The 24520-nt window shown below is 43.2% G+C and overlaps 1 protein-coding gene across 5 annotated transcripts in view; it reads left to right on the forward strand.

Annotated features, from left to right (window-relative positions):
• The first annotated feature begins 915 nt into the window (after positions 1-915).
• TMEM181 (transmembrane protein 181) overlaps positions 916-24520 on the forward strand; it is a 33134-nt gene continuing 9529 nt past the window's right edge. For 2 of the 5 annotated variants that reach the window (XM_075707841.1, XM_075707843.1), the window contains exons 1-6: positions 9377-9384; positions 14337-14440; positions 19146-19201; positions 20507-20597; positions 21193-21311; positions 22422-22541. In XM_075707841.1, the coding sequence (XP_075563956.1) occupies positions 9377-9384; positions 14337-14440; positions 19146-19201; positions 20507-20597; positions 21193-21311; positions 22422-22541 (498 nt within the window). Of the gene's footprint in view, positions 1047-9376; positions 9385-14336; positions 14441-19145; positions 19208-20506; positions 20598-20891; positions 20895-21192; positions 21312-22421; positions 22542-24520 lie in introns of those variants that run through there. The other 3 variants (XM_075707840.1, XM_075707842.1, XM_075707839.1) reach the window with 3 other exon arrangements.

Below are 24520 nucleotides of genomic sequence, written 5' to 3' on the forward strand. Positions count from 1 at the left end.
TGAGAGGGGCCATATAGCAGACTTCAATGTTTATAGTCTCTGGAAACAATAATGGCATATCAATAGTAACATATCTTCATATTTAATATGGATACCATCATTGCCATTAAATCATGGGAATTATTGAGGTTTGAAGTGATAGAACAATTGAAAATGGAGTTTAAATGCGAATTTGTTTATGAAGAGAAGTTTAATACCAATGAAGGTAACATGGCACTCTGCAAATTGACTGGAGCTGAGCAGAAGCCACCCTGAAACAGCTTCACTCTGAACGTCAGACCATTTACGGCATTATGGCCATGGAAAGCGGATTTAGCATTGGATATCTTTTATGCATGTTAGGCCTTCTTTGGCGGTGCAAATCGGCCTTATTTAGGTTGGGTAAAAGAGGCAACAAAACCCAGGACATTCATTTTAAAGAGAGGTGGTACGTTTTTAAGAACGGAACGGTTTTATTTAAAGAGAAGGTAAACGAATCCGGATATTTCCAGCAAGGCTACCGCGAGGTCTTTGCTTACTTCCCCGGGGCGCTGCGGGCCGGCGAGGAGAGGGCCGGGCCGGGCCGGGCCGAGCCGGGCGGGCGGCTGGGCCGGGGGAGACCCGGCCGCCCGCCGCCAGCTCTCGGCGGGGGCTGAGAGGCGCTGGGCGCCGCAGCCGGAGCCCCGGCCCTCCCGCCTGCTCCTGCCGCCCAAACCCCCGGAGGGAGCGCCGGCGGGGCGGGGGCGGGAGGGGAGCGGGGGCCGCTCCACCCCGGGGCCGCCCCTCTCCGTGGTGCTGAACCGGCTCCCGCCGCCCGCGCCGCCCCCGCCGCCGCTGCGGCTCCTGCGCCGCCCCCGCCCCGCGGCCGCGCAGCGCCGGGCGGGCTCTGGCCGGGCGCCATGGCGGAGCGCGGGGCCTGAGGCGGCGCGGGGCGGCATGGAGGCGGATTTCGCCGCCTTCGGGAGCCCGCTGTGCGGGGAGGTCAAGCGCTTCTGCAGGCGGGTGCGGGAGACCTACCGGGAGATCAGGGAGGACCTCACCCCCTACAAGGATGACCGTTACTACCGGTAGGGGCGGCGCGGGCGCGGCTCTTCCCCGGCGCCCAGGGCCCTGCCCGCCCGCCGGCGCTCGGCCGGCCTTCCTCCGCGCTCGGGGCTGCGGGGGGACCGGGCCGAATCCACGGGTCGGGGCTCCGGCGGGGGGGGGGCTTGGGCGGGGACCGGCTTGACATCTGGGGCCGGGCTTCCTGCGACCACCCCCGGCCGCGCAGCCGGGAGCAGCCGCCCCAGCCGCGGGGCCGCCTGCGGGGGCGGCCGGGCCCCGCAGTCCCGGGCCTGCAGGTGCGAGGTGCGGGGGGCGGCAGAGGCCCCGCCGCGGCGGATGGGGCGGCCTGCTCTGCCCGGGGGGAGGTGGCCCGGCAGCGCCTCTGGGCAGAAGGTCCCACAGCTCTGCTTCCACCCTCACGTATTAGTATCCCGATACAGGCGATGAAAGCGATTTCCATTTGCGTTCCCCTGTGCTATGCCTCCTCCACCGTCGTAGCAAGCTGGGGGAACGTGGTCTAAAGCAGCCATGAAACAACCCTGGAATAGTTACAGAAGTGGCTAGGAACCCAGAGTGGCTGGCAAAGGTTGAGGCCCAGAGGGCCAGATGTACTGGGTAGGCTACACCCATGTTTCTTCTGTGCCTGGCCCTGTCTTCTGTTCCCATGAATGACCAGCGATGGCTGGAGAGTATTAATGTCCTGAGATTACACGAGGCTAGGAAGGGCTCCAAAGGTGTTGGAGGACTGGGTTATAAATTTAAAGAATTTGTGGATCGGAGAAAGGGTCTGAAAAAGTAGAATGAAAATCAGGAGAAACAAATGCCAGGAACTACACAGAGGATGAATGCTATTCAGCCACGCAAATACCGGCTGGGGAACAAACCATTATGTAATGTTTTTGTAAAAAGGGTATGGGAATTATAATGCTTCATAAAATAACCTCTTTCAACAATGACATTGTCTTACACATGTGAAAAGGTAAAGTCATTTGTGGTGTACAGCAGAACCATGGTTCGTAAGACATGAGAATTAAACCATCTACTTTAGTCACCGCTCCAGACCTTAGCTGGAGCTGTGACCAGTTCTGGGCACCACACTTCAAGGGCCTTCCAGTGGAAGAGAGAATAAGGACAGAGATATGGATAATCAAAAGCCTAGAAAACATAGCTGTGAGGAAAATTTGGGGTTGCTCCCCCAAAAGAAGAAGCATCCGAGTTGGAGGAATAGGAATTTCTGTAAAGAGAAACTTCACATTCATCTTGGACAAAAGATTACAGAGTAATAGTAATTGAAGCGATAAAAGTTCATCTTAGGCATTAAGAAAAAAATTAATGGGAAGGACAGTAAAACGCGATAGAAGGGATTATCCAGGGAGACTGTAGCATCTCCATCATTAGAGGTCTTTAAAAACTTTTGACAAACACATGCCAAGAAAGACGTAGATCTGGCAGATGCTCTCTTGGGACAGAAGGACAGATTAGGTACCTCATGAGGTCTCTTCCAGCTCTACCATGAATCTGAGCATAAGTACTTCTGTCTGTTTGTGCACAGTGCCCCAGTTCTTCTGCTTAGATCATTTGACTTCAGTACACTGTGTCTGTTTTCCCCAGCAAAGGGGCAGGTGGTCCATTAGATTGAATTTGTCTCATTGTTCACAATAGCAAAAACTACAGAGTCACAAAGTTTGAAAACACTGCCTCACAGCTTGACAGAGTTTAACGTAAAGACCATCCTGCCTGTCAAAACAGCGGCTCCTTGTACCTGAGCATGGTGTGAGGAGCCACAGGAGGTGATAATGAGGGATGGAAATGTACCTGTGTGCATCTGGCAGTGCGATAATGAATATTGGCACTAGAACAAAGAAAGAGGGGAGAGATAAACTTTGGATTAACAAATAAGAGGTCCTGGGAGAGGCATTTATTCACCTTTGTTTCCAGAAGAAACCCGAGCTCTCCAAGGTAAATTGTCATTAACTCATTTTTATGACTAAAAGCGTGTATGGAGGGACTTTCTGTATTGAAAAGAGAAGACACTACTCCACTGAATCAAATAAGCTTGTAGAGTTAGTGCTAGATTGCCCTTTCTTCAGTGAGAGTATCCCCAAGAGGTATCAGCTGCAGGTCATCTAGAATGAAATGGAGTAATATTGGGCTCTTGGCAAGGAAATAACATTTCGTGACTTAGAAATCATGCTAGTACTTCTCTGCATTACCAAGATCTTCACCTAAGTGACCTAGCATAGAATAGGTTTACCGTTACTGTCACTGCATACCTGCTGTTCTGATGAGCGTTCCCCTTTAGCGTAATGGATGGGTGCAGCAATGGCACCTGCTTTTTAGATTCCTGATAAGGAGGATGGCTTCTTGATACTACCGTGCACTCTTCTTACAGCCAACTCTCACTTACAGTTAGAAGAATTAGGTATTTCTTCCTCTTCTCTCTCTCCTTATTTTACTCAGTGCATTTGGTCAGGTTATAAATGAGGACTCTCGGGAATGTAACGGAGAGCCTTACCACTCTGAAGGCAGAAGGAATTTTGGAAATTTGACCAAGGAAAAGTGGTGCAGCTTGTCTTTACTTCAGGCCAACTAGGTTCTCTAAAATCATCAGGCAAAAGCAAATAATATCTTATACCAGACTAACAAAATGAAGAGATGGTAAAACCATATAAAAGCATGATTGTTCCCCTCTCATGCGCTGTATGCACAAACGTGAGGCTATCAACAACCGCCAGCCTTAACTCTCCCCTCCCGCTGGTTGAGCAAAGCCATTTGGCCATTGGCTGGTGGTTTCCATTGCCTCTTTGGAAACTGAGCAGTCTAGTCCATTAAGTGGTAGTGGGGCAGGGGATGAGCTTACAAGTAACCAGTATTTGCCAGAAAAAAAAAAAATTGCCACTGCAGCCTCACTCCTCATTGCTATAAGGACATCCTTCTTGGAGTGCCAACAGGAAAACTCAAAACTGGAAAGCTTTGGAGCAGAGCTGATACAGAAATGGAAAAACATGAAGCAGTCCCCTCTGTGACTGGCAGGGAAATAGCTTTTCTTGACTCAGGAGTGCTGCTTGTACACTCTGCCGGTACGTGACAGGGGATTCGGTGTGAGGGGATGACCTGGCTCAGGGACAGCTGATGAAGCTGTTATCCCAAGTAACTGTGCTCCTGCTGCATGGATGGCTAAGTCATTTCTGATTCAGCTCTGAGGCTGCCCCAGTTTAGTGACACCTTTTTGGTGATGGTTTCCTTTCAGGCACAGTGCTTTTGAACATGTGGTTCAGCAGCTGTCTCTGAGCAGCCTGTTCTTTGGGCATGGGTGACAACTAAGGGTGGCAGGCTCCTCAGCCGTCTCAAGCTACGCCATCCTCGCTCCGCAGAGCCCCAGGGCACTCATCCACACTATACAGATGAAGGGGTTGCCGTGTCAGTGAGTTTGTTCTGCCCAATAGCCCAGAATAGTCTCTAAATTGTGCCTTCTGGTGTATTTCCCCACGAGCAAGTGCTAGTTTACCCAGCCATCTGGGAGAGATGGAGAGAGCATGGTTAGTCATGGCTCAGCACACTGATTGACGCCATCTGTCTAGGTTAATAGTTCCCTTAGGCAGACATGGCACTCTATGGTATGCTTGTAAAAGAGACAGTGTATTTACAGACTAATGGGCGCAATATTAAATAACCTCATTGGTAACCCCAATACAAGGTCAGTCTGGACTTAGTATACCTACGATTAGTCTGTGGTACGCCAGGAGATGCTTGCTGCAGTACATAAGCTCAGAGAAAGCAGAAGGGAAAAGCGTTACCCTCTCCCATCAGTCCCGGGGAGTGCCACAAAGCATATCAGCCCTTAATTTATTACAGCAACTTCAGGATTATTCTAATTTATACCTCTGAAGAATTGCTCCAGACAAGCCACTTGAATGAACAATTTGTTCTTTGGTGTCTCTCCCTCCCACTCCAATATGTTCCTCCCTCCCCTAGCATGGCTCCTGGCCGGGAAGACAGGCCAGGGATAGCTGATGGAGGGCTGGCAGCCGACGGCTCCCTCCCCAGCACTAGGCAATTTTAAGTAAACTATTGGTATGAAAAGAGCTTAGTACCGGTGGTACTAAACCATCTATATTTTTACCTCTTTGACATACTGTCAGTGAGATATGCAAAGCTTACCAGAAGACACCAGGCCTCCCGATCAGCTGACAGTTATTTCAGTGGGAGTTTCATAACTCTGTCCCCCAGTTAATGTTGAAGAGTTCAGCAAACTGAAACATTTTGACAGGAAAGCAAACAATTAAAGTGCCTACCTGATACAGAGGAGAAAGCAGGAGGGTGGCCAAATTGTGGTCTGACATCAGAGTTGCATAACTATAAGTAACAACTTGGTATTCTTGCAAAATCAATTTCTAGGTTAATGAACATATCCCACTGGCCAATCAGCTTATACAGGGAAGCACAGTGTTGACACTGAGTTTAATGATAATGCCCAGAGATAAGGATAAATGACCTACAATCCACCCTGCTTTAAATAAGGGATACATTTTAAACTCCTATCATGCAATAATACGACATTTTGTACATCAAAAAGAAAAGACTATATATAGGACATCGTGAAACATATTATTTAACCTACAGCTTTAATTAATGCTTGAAGTTGCTTATATGGGTAACAGAAGCGGTAATTATAGATGATACTGCTATTCTTAATTTCTCAACATCTCCTATTAGTGTTTCCAGTTCATTAAAACACAGCTAATCCTCGAAACATGTGGGAAAAGTTCATTCACAGTGGTTCTGCTCGTTTGGCAAAAAGACCAGAAAATAGCACATAATTTGACTCAGCAATAAAGAGAAGCTGTTCATTTTTCCTTAGAGACATTCTAGTGCCTGCATGCTTCAGAGAAGAAACTTGGATTTTGCCAGAGAGGGCTGTTGTGATAAGCATACTCTTCTTCTCATGTCTCACCTTCTTAAAATCTTTCCCAAGTGCTCAAAGTGCAAGTCCGTGGGAAGCCAAGGGGTCAGCAAGACCTTGCTAGAGAATTGCAGTCAAATTCCCTGAAGGTTCATGCTGCCTCCAGCCTAGACCCAGGCAGGATCTTCAGTAGCTGCTTCAAGCCACAGCTGGTACCTCTCTCCTGTTCTTCCAGGGCTCACTGCTGGGTCCTGGCAATTGGGGGAAGAACCCAAATGACCCCGGTGTGAAGTACACAGCTAGGGCTAGAAGGCTTGAAACCGCAGGAGGAGGAGGAGGAGACTAACACCATAGCTTCATGATTGCTTTAAGTTGCCATAAGCTGGCTCTGTGGCTGGAAGAAGCCATCCTAGCTTTCCTTTCCCTAGTCACACATTTCTGCTGTCTTCCTCATCTGCCCGCAAATATTGCTGTAGCCGCACAGTGACTGAGCAACTGATCCAGCAAGACACCATTTTTTTTTTCTGAGTGACTTTTAACTCAGATAATTTCCATTATTTGATTCACCACTCTACTGCGCAAACATTTGTTCTGGCAAAAGTCAAAGAGCTACAGAGAGGCTGGGTTTCTTCTTTTGACACTAAAGCTGTAGGTGTGAGTATAAACTTGTCATGAAACTGTAGTGTTAGTGTTAAGGTGGCTAGTGTAAGTAGGATCCCGGCTGAGCTAGCATTCAGCCTGCTTATTCATAGATCAGCCTGCCTCTTCTCGCAAGCCTCTTTCACCATACACCATCCAGTTTCTACCATAGATGAGGCAGACAGTAGCTTCTTGTGCTACTTCACCCCAGAGCAGGCCAGACGAGGCACAGAGTGAGGCACCTTCTTGCAAGGAGCAAAGTACAGTGAGACTGACTGACCCTGTGTGTGGAGGGAGAGGGGTTTCACAGTGCCTTCCCTCCAAGTGTTTAGTTTGTAAACTCAATACCATTATTTTCACAAAACTTACAGGGTGCAACGTATGTGTTTACAGTCTACTCGCAACCCTTTGGAAGTTGGTAGATGGCGAAGAGAAATGTGGTCCCATGGCTAATTGAAGTGAGCTGGATGTCAAGTTCTGCCACCCACACTGTTCTCCAAGTGACTTTTGGAACGGCTCAGTCTCTCTGTGCTTCAGTTTCCTACCTGTTCAATGAGAAGAATGTATGTTTGTTTTGAGGAGAATAAATTAATTCACGTTAGTGAGACACCTGAGAGCCAGAGGGATTGGAGCAGTCATCCAAACAGCTCAGATGTGTGCACATGAATGGCAGCAGTCGTAACTCTGCAACTGCGCTTCCCAGAACACTGGAAATGGTGACAGATGCTGTAGGCATCATTCCATCATTTTCTGGCCAGGGAGAACTTGTTGGAGAAGCCTGAAGTGTGCTGCAAGCTACACACTGCATGTCATAGTCACTGGTGACCTAGTGACTTCAAATTGTGGCTTGGCAGCGCTATCTTGTTCTGAGCAGATACGGTTGGTTAGGTTGTCCTGATTACTGAAAGCTTTATTTTCTGCCCTACAGTAGTGATTCTTGTTGATTTAAAATTTATAAATGCCTTTCCTTCAACACCTGGTATTATGCATTTCTCAAGACAGTCTTTTCATGAGATTACTAAATGAACATCAGTGCTGTAAATCACACGTCTAACTGATAGGATAAATACCAGTATCAATGACTGAATTAATTCCCAGTCTGGTTTTTTTGGGTTTAGTGGTGTTACACAAGAGACACACTGGGTCCCACAGGTCACTAGTTATGACATGAATTACCCGTAGGGCAACTGAATTAAATGAATAATGTTAGTAATGTTAAGTACCTTTAAAAAGTCACTGCAATAAAATCATCTTACCATCTAAGTAAGCTTTTAATGGAATTATTTGATCGTTGAAGAGATAATCTTTAAATTTTATGTTGACTGATCTATCTAAATATTTTTGGGGTCATCCTGAGATGGGTCTACCTTATGTATATGATAAACACCAAAGCTGGGAATTTACTCTGAATTTTATCCTAGACTAGACACCAAGTATCCCCAGATGTTTAAGTAACTGGAGTGCTGCCTTTTTATAAACAAGTATTAGAGCTATCAAAAATGAATACAAAATATAAGTTGGCAAAATCCCTAAACTTGCCTAATTCTCATAATCTCTACCCAATGTGTCTGTTGACAATCTTGGTTGCCCAGTCTCAGGATATTTAATAGGAAAGCAGAACAAATCCAACTTTATCTCAACATTTGTGCAAGAATAAAATAGCGTTAGGCGCGATCTGGAGATTTTTATTAAGCCCTGTGTTTAAAGTAGTAGCTTACTCCTAGGATTTGATTTCCAGCGCTCGTGAGCTGACTGAATTCTCTGTGAACAAGATACATTAACCACATCTCTTGAATAGCGCAAAGCCGCGTGCAGGTGACTGCAGCGATGGCATTTTCATTCCGCTGAAAAAAGCCATCGCCATTTGATCAGGCTGGAAAAAAAAAAAAAAAAAATCAGTTGCAAACCAGGAGGCTGTCTCTAATGGGCACTAAACATGCACACGTTCGGCACAGGTAAGCCGCGTCAGTCCTTATGCCTACAATGGATAGGTTTAAGTCAGATTCAGAACCACTTCTCCGTCTCGTGTATTCTCTGTCGATATGGTTAAGTTTCCCCACGATGGCTGCGGCTGCTGCCGCCGCGATGCAAGCTGAGGAAGGGCACCGAGGGCGGAAGGCACCGCTGCCACCCCGGCAGAAGGGTGCATTTTGAACCCCCAGTGCTCAGCGGGGAAGGCCGAGGCACAGGCTGGCGCCCAAGGCCTGCTCACCGCCGCCGCGGCGGCACTGGGAAGCGCCGCAGCTCCGCGCCCGAGCTGTCCTGCCTTCCCGAGGCGCCTCTCCCTCCCGCGGCCCCGGGCGGCCGGCGGGGCTGCCTGGGCGGATCGGCGGCTGCGCCCCGCTGCCCGCCCCGGCGGCTCTCGCTGTGCGAAAACGCGGCGCTTGCAGCTTGCGGTACCGCGCGGGAGAGGGCGGCTTCGCCCCTCCGGCTGCGGGCCAGGCCGCGGCCGCCGCGACTGCTCCAAGCCAGGGGCCGCCGGCACCGGCGCTGCCTCCGGGAGCGAGCCGCAGAGCGCAGGCCCCTGTCCCCCGCGGCTCGCCGTAGCGCCGCCGCCGCCGCCGCCGCCGCCACCGCCGCCGCCGCCGCCTGCCAGCAGCGTCGCCCCACGGCAGAGGAGCGGCGCGGGCTGCCGTGACGTCTCCCCAGTCGCGTGGCGGCCGGCTGACGCACGCGGAAGCAGCCGCGAGGCACCGCTCGCGATTCTGCCACGGCGGCGGCTGCCGGGCGAGGGCGGTGGGGGCGGGCAGGAGGAGGAGGAGGAGGAGGAGGAGGAGGTGCCTCCGCCTCCACTGCGCATGCGGCGCCGGGATGGAGCCGTGAGTGGTGGGCGGGGGGAGGAGCGGGGTGGTCGCCGCGCGGGGTGGGGGCTCGGCGGCGGGGACCCTCGCGCGCGGCGGGGCGGGGTGGCGGCTCGCCGGGGGCTGGCGGGGCTGCCCTCGCGCTCGGGCGCTGGTGGCGGGAAGCCGTTCAACGGCCGGCGGGCGGGGAGCCCTCCCGAGGGGAGCCCTGCCCTCCCTTCCCGAGGGGAGCCCTGCCCTCCCTTCCCGAGGGGAGCCCTCCCTGCGGCGGCTCCGGGCGCCCCGCGGCTGCCACCGCCCCGGCCGTCGGCGCGGTCCGCTAAGCCTCGGGGGGACGCGCAGCGACCCGAGGCTGCGGGGACCGGGACGTGCTTGTTTGCCGTCCGGGGCCGGGCCGGGGAGAAGAAAAGCCTTCCTCTGGCAGGGTGCGGCAATTTAAGTTTTTCCCCTGTAAAGACCTGAGTCTCGTCATTCAGATTATACACGCTAATTCTCATTAAGGAAATAAGATCGCCGAGGGTTAAATTGATGTTTCCGAGGCTTTGGTTCGCCAGTCAGAAACCTGAGAGTAACTACCTACTTCTTTAGAGGAACGCCGGGCTTCTTCCTCTTTCGTGATGAATAAACCCCCCCGCATCTCCACTCTTAGATTGTGTCTGTTAAGGAAAAAGAAAAACTTGTTCTCCCGGATGTGTCTCCGCATGGATAGAGCAACAGTCCTGAGTAATTACTCAGACTTCAATGAATACGACAAACAAGACACTAAAAAAAAAGCCAAACCCACCCCGTGCATGCGAACTGTTTAGCATAGTCACGGTTAGCTGTCCGTTGTCATATAACAGTACTATGTAGTATTGTTAATATTAATTGTATGCATCTTTTTATGTAGTCAGGCGCTGCCTCATTAGTTATTAACCGTGGTGGAATGCATCTGCGTGAAGAAATTCAAGGTCTTCTGAGGGACACCAAAGCAAGCAATGTCTTTAAACCATGAGAAAGTGCAGTATGTACAGACAGACCCAGTACTGTGAATGTAGGTAGCATGTATAATCATTTAAATCAAAGTGGTTTTGATGGTTTTATTTGGGAGTGAGCCTAAAAGAGAAAAGAGCAGCTGCAGGCAGAGATGTTGAGGCTAGTATGTCAGAAAAACTACTGTGCATAAAAGTCAGTTGTATCTGATCTTAATATCAAGTCTGTGCTACCTACTGCTTAACCCCAATTTTGTCACAGCCTTCCCATCGGTAAAGTGAGCGTCTTAAGTGAAAACTATTGTATAAAAGGTTCTGTTTTTCACAATAGTCTTTACTCTAGTAAAGACTGTGTTGTGCAGGCATAAGAAGTGATTTGAAGATGAGGAATAGCTTGAGAAACGTTTTGCTTAACCATTTGAGCCAAAACTTCGCTCAAAGAGCCAAGTTTTAACTTACCTTTACATCTCACACATGAATGGCTACTGAAAGACTGCAGTTGTTACAACTGTGCATTTCCATAGTTCACTCTGTCACAGATTGCATTAGTGCAGTTTAGTTTTTACTGACTACTATTTGAGATGTCTAAGTATAATATTTCTGTTTGTATCTCAGTGCTTTCTGCTTCTTTGCAGTTAGTTTCAGACATATCCAATTTAATTATAAAATATTTAGTTTCTGTCTGAGTTAGGATAAAACACAGTACAGGTGGTAAAAGCTGCCTGAGAAATCTGCAGACACTTGGATGGCTAGTCTTGAGCTTCGGACTGCCTCAGTTAGGCTGATTAAAGCATCTTTCATTGGTAAAGCAAAGCACAGTTCTTTACACTTTTGAACAGGTGCTTCCAGAGTAACCTTTCCAGAGAACCTTTTTTGCTTTTCCCATAAATGCCTTTCGGATGTAAGAAAGAAGCTGTTACTGGGGTATCATCAACTTGCACTTATGTATATCCTTAAATTTCATATAATCTCTTTCCAAAAGGCAGATGTTAAACAATGAACATATGGGAGGATCATTTTATCTGCTTTGCATGTCAGCTGGGGATAGGTTGAAATGAGGCACTTAAACCACACAAGGAAATTCTGTTACTGCAGCGAGGGGCAACAAAGAATACATCATCTGATAGGAACGCTATAAATTGTTGTTTGCTGTCATGATAAATGTAGTTAAGATTTGGCTGATTTCTTACACTTGCTCTTACAATAAGTGTCCGTGTTGTCTTACTGACCTGTAAAATAGCACATACAATCAGTGGCTTAAATGAGACTTCAGGAGTACCAGTATAAAAGAAGAAGGGAAAAGACACAGCATGTCCCTACTCTCTCTGGTCTCCTCTCTTTACAAAGTGCCAGTATGACTGCTCTTGGGTAGGTGTATACCTCCTGTTTTGACTACTAGGTGTTGCACCACCTGGAGAGGAGTTGGAATAAAGAATGAGCCAATGTCCGGAACGTTTCTTCGAAAGCTTGCAAGTGTATTTGTGCTCTGGTGTATGAATAAACCCAGGTGATAATTGCCAATAGCTGTAAAGCTGTGAGCGTAGGCTGGGTGCAGTCTGGTGACTTTCCTGTAAGGACTGTGGAAATGAAGCTGCTTTTCATGTTCACATTATGCACTTCAAAATGTCTACAAAAACTCGAAATTAGGAAGCCTATCAAAAGAACCAAGAATATGCATAGCAAATCAGAATTATCCTGCATCAGACTGTAGCTGTGAAGTGGATGCCCGGATTAAGCTGTTAAGAACAGCACAAGCATATGTGATATTTCCATGCATATATACAATACTCTTCCAGTCATCAGCTATTCTCAGCTCGTGGACTTTCCAGTCCAGACCCGGTTTCTGTGTATTGAGTGGTCCTCAGTGGTTGCTCTTCCATGAAGCATTTGGTATCCACTTGAACCCTTATAGTTAATGTGGGTGTATTGACATTTTATGTACCATTTTTATATATCAGGGATTTTCTTGTTAAGATTAGTATTTTGATGTCTCAAGATAGTATCTCATACATGGTGTACTTAGGCAGACAGGGAATACCAGGTCACCTGTGTAACTGAAGGAGCCTTTGGAACAGATAGGAAAATGCACCTTATTTGTTTAGTTAGTTAGTTATTTTAGTACTAGTACAGATGTAATAGCTTTCAAGTGGGTTAAATGCATGAAGGCTGAGGTGTTAAGACATTGATTTAAAGAAAATACTGCAGTTATATCCCTGCAAAAGTTGTGCAGACACATCCTGGTTTGAAATGCCAATTAATTGGCATTTTTCAAAGTCAGCTTAAAATAACATTTGTCTGTGAGACTTCTGTGTGATGATCTCTGTGACAGAGATCTGATCTGTTACTGCTTATGATTGTGATAATTTCATGTACGATTTACCTTTTTTGCCTGTACAATCAGCTAGTCTGACTTCTTCGACTGGTGCAGGGTTTTTGCTCTGCCTAACGGTGTGTGGCAAGGCAAGCTACCCTGTGTTTGCAGGTGCTACGCCCAGAGTCCTGTATAGCCAGTTTGTGCTAAATTGTAACATTTACAGTTACTTGCTTGCAGTTCTCATTACTCCTGTGCGTTTTTCCTCCCTTCCCCACCTCCTTGGTGAGTTAAATTAAGATTTGGATCTTTCAAACTTTACCGTAAAGGAAGGATGTAATTATTTTTGTAGTGCCTCATATGGAGAGAATGCAGTGATTTTTAAAGAAAATAGAGGTTATTATTAAATCCTTTTACTGGTTTAAAGTGAATTGTTTGCCTTGCTTTTAAGGGCTGCCAGGCATGCAGGCCTGGGGTACCAGGACCCAGAATTCAGGCAGGGCTTATGGAGAAGATTCCACGACCTTTTCTGCATTTCTTCATTAACGTGGTGAACCAGTAAGAGCACCATTCAGCTGGTGAAAAGAAGTTTTATTCCAAACTGAAAGGGAGCACTGTCATTAAAGTCTTATGCTTTCATTTCTTTCCATGATGGTGCTCTTACAACTTCATCAGAAAACACCACCACCACCACCCCCCTGCCTCCAATCCTACAGCTTTCCCGTATAAACCGTACAGCTTTCTATGATCATCGTGCCTACTGGAACAGCAGCAGGAAATCAACTATATGGTGGCTCAGTTCTGGCGTAAATCAAAACAAAATGTTGGCTGTATTTTGAAACATGATGGATTTGTCCTTTTTTGAACTATGCATTTAACAAAAATGAAGATAAAGGAGGGATACATTATGTAGGATTAATTCTTCGATTGTATTTCCCTTAAGCTAGCAGAACTAGAATGTACCTGTTTCCAAGAGAATGCAATTGGTCCTTTCAGTACTTTTTTTCCCCTCTATTTTTTCTTTAACCTAGTGATAACCGCCAACCAATTGTGGAAGAGATGTCATTAGTTTTATGTGTATTTGTATTCAAGTGTCTAATAATAAACTTAAGTTCAGGTTTCTATTTCCCAAGCTTTGGTGGAGCTTGGACAAGAATGCAGAGCCTGAGCATGCACATCTAGCAGATCTGGAGTTCTGCCTTACTCCTTGTTAGGGGTGATCCTGCAGGGATGAAATACATATATAGGGTGTAGAAAACTCACCAAGATCCTGTGCAGGTAACTGAGTTAGTGACGTCAATCCCTTTAAGCTGTCATTGCAGGAGCCATGATATCTTGTATGTTTAAATTATTAACGTATGAACTAAAACAACATAACTTTTTCTCCCTCTAAGAAATGCTTTCTCTTGCTCAAGTCTTAGGACAATAGAAAACCCTAGCATAAAAAGAATGGGCAAAATTCATGCATTTTGGGGTTGCAGATGTGCGTGCATGTACATATGCCTAATAATTCCTAGTAGTTATCCTTGCTCTATAAACCAGCATTTTTTTTTTTTTTTCTTAGTGTTATGTGTTACCTCAGAGTTTGGTTTAATTTTCTTTGTGGAGGAATGAATGGGGTCTATTTTTTTTCCTCCTTTAGAAATATGACCAACAGCTAATTCTGTGCTTTCTTTTGCTTCCTGTAGGCTGGCACCGATGCGATTATATACGCTGTCCAAACGGCATTTTGTTCTGGTCTTTGTAGTATTCTTTCTTTGTTTTGGTTTGACAGTCTTCATAGGAATAGCAGGTAAGGATGTTGTCTTTTTAAAAGATTACAGTTCTTGTATGCTTTGTCCAAACCTGTTGGTATTTACAGATGGATTTAAATGCTAATGAGCTTACTGCCCCTGAGATGTCTGAGGAAGCATTACTTTTGACAGGGAGGGGGAGGTGTTTCTTCCATCTCATTTTTTCGTAGGAGTACTACCTACACAGATTCGGTATTTGCAACTGCTTTGCAGGGGAGAGTCAGTAAAGTAAAACAAAACCAGCTTCCTTGTAACATAATTTTTCAGCATACTGCTACATTAGTTTTCTTCTTTGTATTTCAATCTGTAAAATGGTGGTGTTAATACTTGATTTCCTGTGAGGAAATTGATAAATGTTTGTAAAGCCTTCTAAATGTTTGGGTGATAATTGCCACAGAAATATAAAATATTTTAGTAATGTAAAATTACGAACTTCTGTTGTCAAACAGATATGAGCTTAGGTCTCTGGTTTTAAAGACCTTTGTGGGAGTCATGACGTGATCTGGGAGGCTAAGCACTTAATGCCTGGATACTTATCTTGGAGATCAGAGAGATTTGTAGAAGTCTGGTCAACAAAGATGCAGAGTGTCATGAGGCAGATGGAAAGTGTGGGAGCCCTCTGTATTTCATGCCAGAGAGCTTTTCCAGGTCTAAAACGTACTTGAAAGAAGTCAGTGTGCTATCACTGCAGTGTTAATAAGCTAATACTCTGCTGTCAGGATAGCTTTGTCAACACAGAAGTGACAGACAGAGAGAGGGAAAGGGAGGGACTTGTACTTATTAAGCAACCTGGCCCCCATGTAAGAATTGTTTAAGGACGTTACCAGCTTCCCCCACTTTACTGCTTATTTCCACGTCGCCCAGTGTGTTCTCCTGTGCCGCTGTCTGACGCCTCCTGACTTGTCTGTAGGGTTGTCTCTACCTCTGCCCAGTCCTTCACTTCCTTTAGAATGAGATGGGCTGCCCAGGCCTGGGACTCATCTGCTCCTGCCTGCCTTGGAAAGAAGAGGGGGTTAATTGGAGGCAGCTGTTTGGGCTTTTGGTGTCCATCCGTGCTTGCAGGCAGTACATTCTTCATAATAGCATTAAATAATAAAATTTGTCTGTGAAATAAAACCTTCTTTCCTGCTGTTTGATTTATTGTAGCAGCCTAAGGTCTGAACAGACTTTGTGTTCATAAAGGTTAACAACTGATATTCCTGTGACTTGCCTAAGGATGCTGAAGGGCATTATTTGGCCACTAAAATACCGTATAATTACATTTGCAAAAATGCACTTTATATGAACGATAAAGGAGAAAAAATGGAATTACTTAATTTAGTGTCATTTGGCTATTTGGCTTAAAAACTGAACCATATTTGTAGTTGTGTATTTATACTGCCCAGTTGCAAGAAATGGAAGGAAGTTGTTTTATGTGAGACTAGGCAAAAAGCAGTGCTCCTGGAAGAGAAAACTGAGCATTTTATTCTTAATTGGTAGCAGAACCTACAAGAGAGCTGTGTTGGTGTGTTGCATTGCGTCTGCGTGCAGAGTGGTCTGATGATGTGGTTGCCTTTGGTCCAGGGGACTTGGCTGCTGTAAGCAACGCTTGGTCGTCTGTACCCTGCTGGGGTCCCAGGGCTCGCCTGCGATCCCCTTCAGCGACTGGCACGTCTGTGGGATTCTTGTCCTTGTAAGATTGGTTTGCTGGATAGTTTTGTTGACAAAGCGTGAACACAGTTCATTATTATAACTTAATTATTTTTTAATGAATGCTGTTTACCTTGGGAGGAGACCCACTGGACGCTTACTGTGATGTTTTTCACAGATTTTGTTGACAGCTCCTTGCTTCTTATGAATAGAGGGAGGGGCACTAACAATAGAGTTCTCGCTCATTAAAGGGTGCAGTCTGAGCAAAACCCACTAAGTAAATGGAAAAGTGGGAGATACATCCATATTTTCTGTGCTACTTGAATATGCCATTGCCCATACTCAACATCTCTATCTGCGGTTTGGGAAGCCTAGCAGAAGTCTTGCTTCTCATCTGAGAAAACAAGACAGTTTAATCTGAGGTGGCTCTTGCTCTTCAGTTCTTGTAACCCAAGACAGATGCAGACTTGTTTTTTTTTTCCCAAGTTACATTCTCTTTCCCCTTTCCCAATGGGTCTGTGTTGTCTTTGGGGTGAGACAAGTGCAAGGAAAATACAAGGTGCAGAGCTCATTTTCTATGCCTGTGCAGTTTTCCTGTTTACTACCTCAGGGTGGTTCTTTGCTTTCAGATGTGATTCTGTTAAGTGAGCAAAACGAAAAGAAAAACAATAATAATGTAATTTAATCACCATTTTTTAATAATATGACCACAGCATCATTTTGGTCAGTTCCTTTAAAAAGCTTTAATATATTGCTTGCTAGAAGAGTAGCAGTTATAGCAGTAGAACCTCATTATTTTTTTGTTTACTGTTCTTAAAAACTGGAACTATGATCTCTCTGCCCCCATACTGGTTCATATCTTCTGGTAAAAAAAAAAACCCAACTTTTAAAAAGGCTCATTCTGTTGTTTTTATTAAGACTTAATTACTGAAATACGATGACTTATCAACTGTGAGCACTTACTGAAATTGAATTATGCTTTTCAAAACAAAAATGCCTTCCAAAAGTCTGCCGTGTTTATACGTACTTGAGAACTGTGAAGTTCAGTGATGCAGAACTGACTTTATAGTGGGTGGCTGTTAGTGAAGCTTACCTGTAATTCTAATATGAAGCTTTGAGTGTGATGGGTGAAATTCTTCATTTTTCCATTTAAAGTCTGTAAGATGGTTAATATTGTAATTAGAGTGGTTATAGAAGCCCAAGCAATGCTGCATATTTAGAGCAGTCATGACGGCTAACCTAAAATACTTCTTTGCACAGAATGATCCCATGTTGCTCATTTATAAACTGCCTTCTTTTCCATTGTTTCTCTGTAGTAGCTTTGAAGACCATCATCTTTGTGAAAAACTGCTTTGCTTGCATAATTTTTTTAATACTGTTTGTGGCTGAAACAGTATGTTTGAGGATTAATAAATTACATTAAATTGCCAGACTGAATGCATAAGGGGAGAGACCATTTGGAAGGAGAAATCTTACTGTGACTGGGAAGTGTCTAGCGTGACCCAAATACACACATACACATCCTGCCTATGTCCCTACTTGCTATACATCTCCTCTGTGTTTGTTCACACCCCGGTATATAGATACAGACCTTTTCCTACTCTTTCGTTTTTCTGGTTTAGTCCTTTTGTGTATGTACCTATGCATGCATGAATACATACTTCTGTGTGTGTATGTACATACATGCATGCATTCCTCTTCTTCCCAGTACCATGTGTTCTTCCATACCTAAGAAGGCTAAGGGGAAACTGTACTGCTGACTACAACTACCTTATCAGAGAATACACAGAAGATGGGGCTAGACACTTTTCAGGGATGCATGGTGATGGGGTGAGAGGTAACAGACACAAGCTGGAACACAAGAAATTCCAGTTAGATACTAGGAATTTTTTTCTTACCGTAAGTGTGGTTGAATACTGTAACCGGTTGCCCAAGGAGGCTATGGGAGTCTCTGTCCTTGGAGGTGTTCAAGACTTGACTGGACATAGCCCTGAGCAACCTGATCTAATTAAACAGGAGGGTGGACTAGATGGCTTCTGGAGGTCTCTTCTAACATAAATGATGATTTTATTGCTTCTCATTTACTGCATACAGAACTAGAGGTAGGGTGTGAGTGAATGGGTGCAGTCAATCAGTACGTGTTAAGTGTGTGTGTCTGTATCCAGAATGATTGGAGGAATGGTTGCATGAAAAGTCTGGTAGCAAGCTGAACATCTCCCACTACAATTGGACATGAAACTCCATTGATTAAATGGATTGTCTATTTTAAGAGAAATTGTCTATAGAACTTTTATCCAATTATCTTTATTTATGTCATGATATACATAATGTATTATAGCCCCAGATTTCCACAGAAAAGGAGGGGCCCAATATGAGTAGACTGAGAACTGTTCTTAAACAAACATGTAGGTATCTTGGCTTGAACCAGACCACTGTAATGAAAATCCAGCACTAGCCAGAAAATACTGTTATTGTGATTGTACAGGCAAGTATACTACACGTACATAAAAAAGCATTAGCATCATGCACTCAAATACAATGGGATGTGTTTGCCCTCGTACCTGAGCCTTGCGTACAATGCATTATGGATGCTACTACGCTCTATGTAAATCAGATAATGGTAGCAGTTTGGCTATAGAAACTTTATAGCGCAATTAAGTATGCTGTTTTTTTCAGGTGGTTTTTGCAGCCCTTGCTGAGCTTCAAGTTGCTGTAACAACAGTGCCACTGGTGCTTAGCTAGCTTTTTCTGTAGCTGAGAACTTTCATGACTGCAGTGTATAGCTTAGCTTGGGAAAAATACCGTGTGGTTTGTTGTAGTAGTTTAGAGTACACATGCAGGCTTCTGTCATGGGAGTTCTTGATTTATAATTTACTTCCTATTTAATCATGCCTGGAAATACTATGGCAGATAGTCTAACGGAACATTCAGGCCAAGTTTATTAATGATATTGAAATGTCTAAGTGATTTACCCTTCAGATTAAACATCTGAAAAGTGGGATACTATTTATCAGCTTATCAGTAATACGCATACTTCAATCTTGTTTTCTTTCTTCCTTCTTATATATTGTGTAGGTCCTAATGTAATTGAAACTTCTGTAGCAAGAACCGACTTAAATAACAGCCTAAAGGTAAGAGTTAATAAATGTTGTTGGATTACACGAATGGCTTTATTTGATGTCAGTAATGTTAAACATTCCACTCCTTCCCCCCAATTATTTTAAGTATTTAGATTTTTACTGGAAAACTTCATGGCCATGTGGTGCTTTCTAGTTTGAAATTGAATGTGCAATATTGTACTGCCACTGTGTTATGTCATGAGCAGCCCAGCAGCAATTTCTAGTCTCTTACTTTTGTGAGCAGGTAAGGTAGAGAATTATATGATGTTTCTGCACAGCAATTTCTGATAAAGTAACACTTGAGTGTTGATAAGATTCCCTGGTGAGTTCATGTTGGAGGTTCTTGTAGGGGGTCCAGAAATAGAAATTGAGAACATAAACTGAAAACCAGTGCTCTTAGTGGCAACTAATGATGTCCCTCTTGTGATCTTCCTTTCTACCAGCTGCAAAGGAGTATTTCTTTTTCTTGTTGACTGTTTACTGTCACATGACCAAGACATGGACTCTGGCTTCCTAACATGAACCTTCACATTCATTTTCTTGAAAGCTTTCATATTTTGGTTCTCAGTTCTTGCATTTTTATTTCTGTCTAGCTCTTCGCTGTCAACCTAACATCTAAAGTAATGTTTGTGAAAGTGCTAAAAAGGTTTTGTTGGTTTGTTTTGATTTTTTTTTTAAAAGTAAATTTGCTTTAAATACACTGGAACATTTCTTTTTTGGTCTGTTAGTCACCTATGTATGTTTGGATCGGTCCTGTATTATGGGTGGATTTTTTTTTTTTAAAAGCATATTTTTATATCAAATAAGAAAAGTCTTTCCTGCATGAAGGTTTTATCTGTTAATGATATCTTCCATGCTTTTGAAATGATGCAGGATTTTTAGAAAACCTAGTGGAAAAATAGTTGTTGTTTTCATAATTACCGTTGAACAGGTTTAAAACTGTGTAGCAGATGTGGGGTCACAAACCTGACTTTTGATGTAAAGTGCTAGAAGTGACTTTTTATTTTCATGCTAGGTCTCAGGATTTTGTTTTTCATATCTAAACTTTGTTGGTTTATTGCTGCTGCTTTCATGTGCTTTATGTAGTCGTACCTTTCCTTACTTCAGTGCTGTGCAAAATATGTGTGCTGTTTAAGCTACTTCTTTGGAAGACTCACATTTGAGCTGCTTATCATACTGTCAATAGAGTAGCACATATTAAATCTATTCCCAAAAATATTGTCACAAACATAATTAATATGCCTTTCATCATCATAACTACAGATATATCATGTAACAGAATAATGGCTGGTGCTAACCTTATGGGTTTTTTTACAGCTGAAGCCATTTAATTTAAGTTCGCCACCACTGTCTACTTACAATCAGCAGCTGTGGCTGACCTGTGTAGTTGAGTTGGATCAGCATGATGGTGAGAATCTTACCTAATTCGCAGGAAAATACTATAGCAACCTGTATACCGTATCTTTAATTTCATCTGTTGTGTACATGATTCTGTTGCTTTCTGGCTATGGTTGGTGGGTTTTTCCTCTGATACAGCTTCTCCCCCTCTACCCCTTGCCCCCCCCCACCCCCCATGGACAGCACTGATGTTGAGAACTGGAAGCAATAAGTATATGCAATAAGTTGTTTGTTATTTCTGTGAAAGCAGTAGTATCTAGAGAATCTATGTGTCTCTTCATTTTGGGGGGAATTAGATGCGTAGATTGTAACGATATTAATTTTTCAATAAAACTTCCCTGTAAATATGTGGGACATACTGTATTAGTAATTGTTAATCTGTTAAGATTCGGTACAGGGCATTTGTGACTTACTGCCTAAGTATATAAATAAAAACTTTTGTGTTTTTTTTATTAATATACTGGACCTCTACTCCAGTAAAGTATAACTGAATAACTTTGAGTAATCTTTGGATATCATATATGTTCTAAACTATATTTGGAACTCTATTTGAGATTTCATTTCTGCATGTAGCAATAGCTTAATGTTTTCTCTTTTAATTGCAGTATCCCTCAAAAAGAATGTTACTATGACAGTCAAAGTACTTGGAGTGGTGAAGGATGGAAGCACGCCATATGTTAATAATCAGGTTCACAATCGGACGAGATTACTCAGTTGTGCACAAGTATGTGCCTGCTTATCAAAACTCTGATGCAGTACATTTTCTCTAAATCTATTTGTGTTCATGTTACATTGCATTGCAAATGAGAAGAACATATCTGTTAAGCACGCCTCAGGAAAGACTCTGGAGCACAATTTATTTATCATTGCAACCTAGCTAGTAATGCTGAGCAAGATACCTACCTACCCATCTTCTTCTGTTTCCTTCTATGACTTGTGTCTATTACCCCTTAAAGATCCCTCTTTCTTGTTAGAGTAGCTCTCTGCTAGCAAAGCAGTGTGTGCTGCTTAGTCACGTAAACAGATCTAGCAGTACTGAAGAAAGAAATATTGTAGAAGATTGGATATAGGCCTCCAGAGGAGAGAAAAATTCTCCTCCAGCACCTAGCAGAGAGTCTGGTTGAAATCAGCTGGCATCTGTGTTCTGAAAAAGCCAAATTTCTTGCCACCTGTGAAGAAATGTTTAAGATTTTGAGTTTCTAGTGTAATTTTCACTGAAATTTTTAAGCTTGGAGACATCCAAACCAGCTTTTCCAGATGCAATTTCTTTAGGAAATACATAGCTGAAGTTTTTTGTGATAAGCATATAGGGTAATCAAATGTTTTCTTTATATATATACACACACACACATATGAATTCTGCATAAATTAATGAACAGTGTTCCATTAGATTTAATTACACATGGTCAAGAGAGCAATATGCTTGGGTTTTCTCTTTCCTCCTGTTAACTTTTAGAAATGAGTTAGTACAAGATAGCCCCATCTCACAGTCCGATGACCTAGAGCTTGGCTGACCAAGTTATGCAGATCCTTCCTGGTGCTGCAAGCAGTTGCTTTCACCAGCTTAAGTGAAAAGCTAGCCTTGTTTATTGGTTCAACCTTTGATCCTGCTGACTGACTTCATCAGTTTCTTCTGCTTTGCCTGGTATCTTTCAAGAAATTCTTTATGTGTGAGTCTTGTCTTATTCCGACTGATCGAGATTGGTAAGGCATATAATAAATATCATCAATATCTGACCATTTAGAAACAAATTCTCCAACCTATAATAACAGTGCCTATTCTGGAATAAATTGAAGGCTCTTACATACTATTCTTCACTGTATGTGTTCACAGAAATGCAGTGAAATCATTGTTGCTCACCTTGGCTACCTGAACTACACTCAGTACAACATATTTGTTAGCTTTGAAGATCTAAATAAGTTAACGTACACCATCCAGAATATTACTTTCACAGTAAGTATGAAATTTTATACTAGCAAAAGAAATGTCTTTAATTACTAATGCTGTAGAAGTCTGCTTTAATAAAAAGTTATCTCATTTTTGAAGATAAACATAAAGATGCATCATAATTAATTTTTCTGTCATTACTAATGTCAGAACTATTATAGCATTTGTGGTTAATAAGGGTCTAGACCAATTTTTTTAACTCTGTAAGGAAAGATTTTTCTTTCAGAACTGCTAATGCTGTTTTCAGGAACAGATAAATCTAGTCTAATTCCTGGGAGATATATTTAACAGCAGGCAAGCTAGACTAGAACATCCAGTTTTCTGCATTTGCTTATAGACATGTTGCCTCTCTAAAGCATGGTGTCTTTTTCAGCCTTTCCAGTAGATGTATCTGAATTAGCAAGACTTTTCAAAAGACTTTACAAAAGCGTGGGCTAGAAAGATTTAACAAACTCAAAGAAAAATGAAGATTTTTTTTTTTTAAACTGTGCTTATGAGGAAGCAAAAAATGTTTATTCAGCTAAAATAAGCAGGCTAATAAAATAATTCGCTAAAATAAGCAGGCTAATAAAATAATTCACTAAAATAATCCCTAGTGAAATAACTAGCTCAGTTCATAGTGCATAGTGTTAAAGATTGCTTATAAAAGTTACATCATCAGTGTGTGCTGATTAGCTCCAGAAAGAAATTTAGAAACATTTGCATTGGGAGAAAACGGAACTGAACCAAATTTATAATACAGGTTACTATAGTATATTCTACCTGTATGCAACATTCGGTATTTCAGAGCAGGTAGCAAGCAAAAATCATGCTGTAAAGCAAGAGTGGTTTTTATGTACTAAATGAACTTCCTGAATATTACTATTTGTAATATTCTAGGGCATAAAGCACATCATTAAAAATAAACTCTAAGGGAAAAAAAACCCCAAATTCACAAACCCTTTGCTTAGTTCCAGATTTCAAACAGGACAAAGTGTTGGAGCATTTATAGTTGTACGGTTTATTATCTTGCTTTGCAGGCTGCCTTCAAGGCAGACTTGTGCGCAAAACCAAAAAACCCAAACCTGAAGTCCTGCTTTCCCACAGCAACTAAAATTGTCAATTTATTTCATTATTACAATTGTTTATGGTGATCTCACCTGAAATCATAGATTGACTTTTGTGTAATGGGATTATCTACATATAATTTTCATTCTACATTTACGCTTTAAAAAGACAAGACAGAGGTTGACAGATTTAATCCATTGAAAGGTAAAGCTTCTTGTTCAGATGGGCAGAACATATGTTGTACCAGGGAGTTTACATTTCAAAAGGGGCTTCAAAAGAGAAGCGTGCCAGGTATGAGATATATTGTCAACAGAGCAGAGTTTATGCAAATTGACATGTTATAATTAATATTTGTGCCCTTCTAATAATTAGAGGAGAAGAAGGAGCTTTTCCTCCTTAACCTATGAAAAAAGTTCTTTATTTCTGGTTAGCTCATTTATTCTTCCTTACTTGATTTCCTTTTTTCCACTTCTGAAACAAGAGAATAAGCTTTAAGAAAACAAACCCTTTACAGGAAGCATGCCTGTACCTTATCAACCTCTTCATAATCAATTTATGCATCTGACCTTGGTAATAAAGAAGAACATACTGGATTTACTCAATTATCGGCATTCAAACTTTGAATGAAAGTGCAATTGAAATCAATGAAGAATATCCTTGTTGTCCTGAGAAGTGCTTTAACGTATGACAGCACACTGAGTATGTTACAAAGTGGCAGGGTAAAAGAGAAGCAAGGATATTAGGCTGCCTTGGTTATCTTTTCATCAGATAGTCCTATGGCTATGAATTTAGCTTTGTTTTTCTATGGTGACGTGGTGGAATTTGGTTATACCTTTAAATTTTGAAAAGCCAGAGAACTTTTTGGTGTCTGCAGAAGGTACTAATTATTGATGTCGTATGTACCCTGTTCAAAACACTGTTCGTTGGGCTATTTTTCT

Source organism: Pelecanus crispus, chromosome 3 (genome assembly GCF_030463565.1).
Source record: "Pelecanus crispus isolate bPelCri1 chromosome 3, bPelCri1.pri, whole genome shotgun sequence".
In the NCBI taxonomy this organism is placed as follows: domain Eukaryota; kingdom Metazoa; phylum Chordata; class Aves; order Pelecaniformes; family Pelecanidae; genus Pelecanus; species Pelecanus crispus.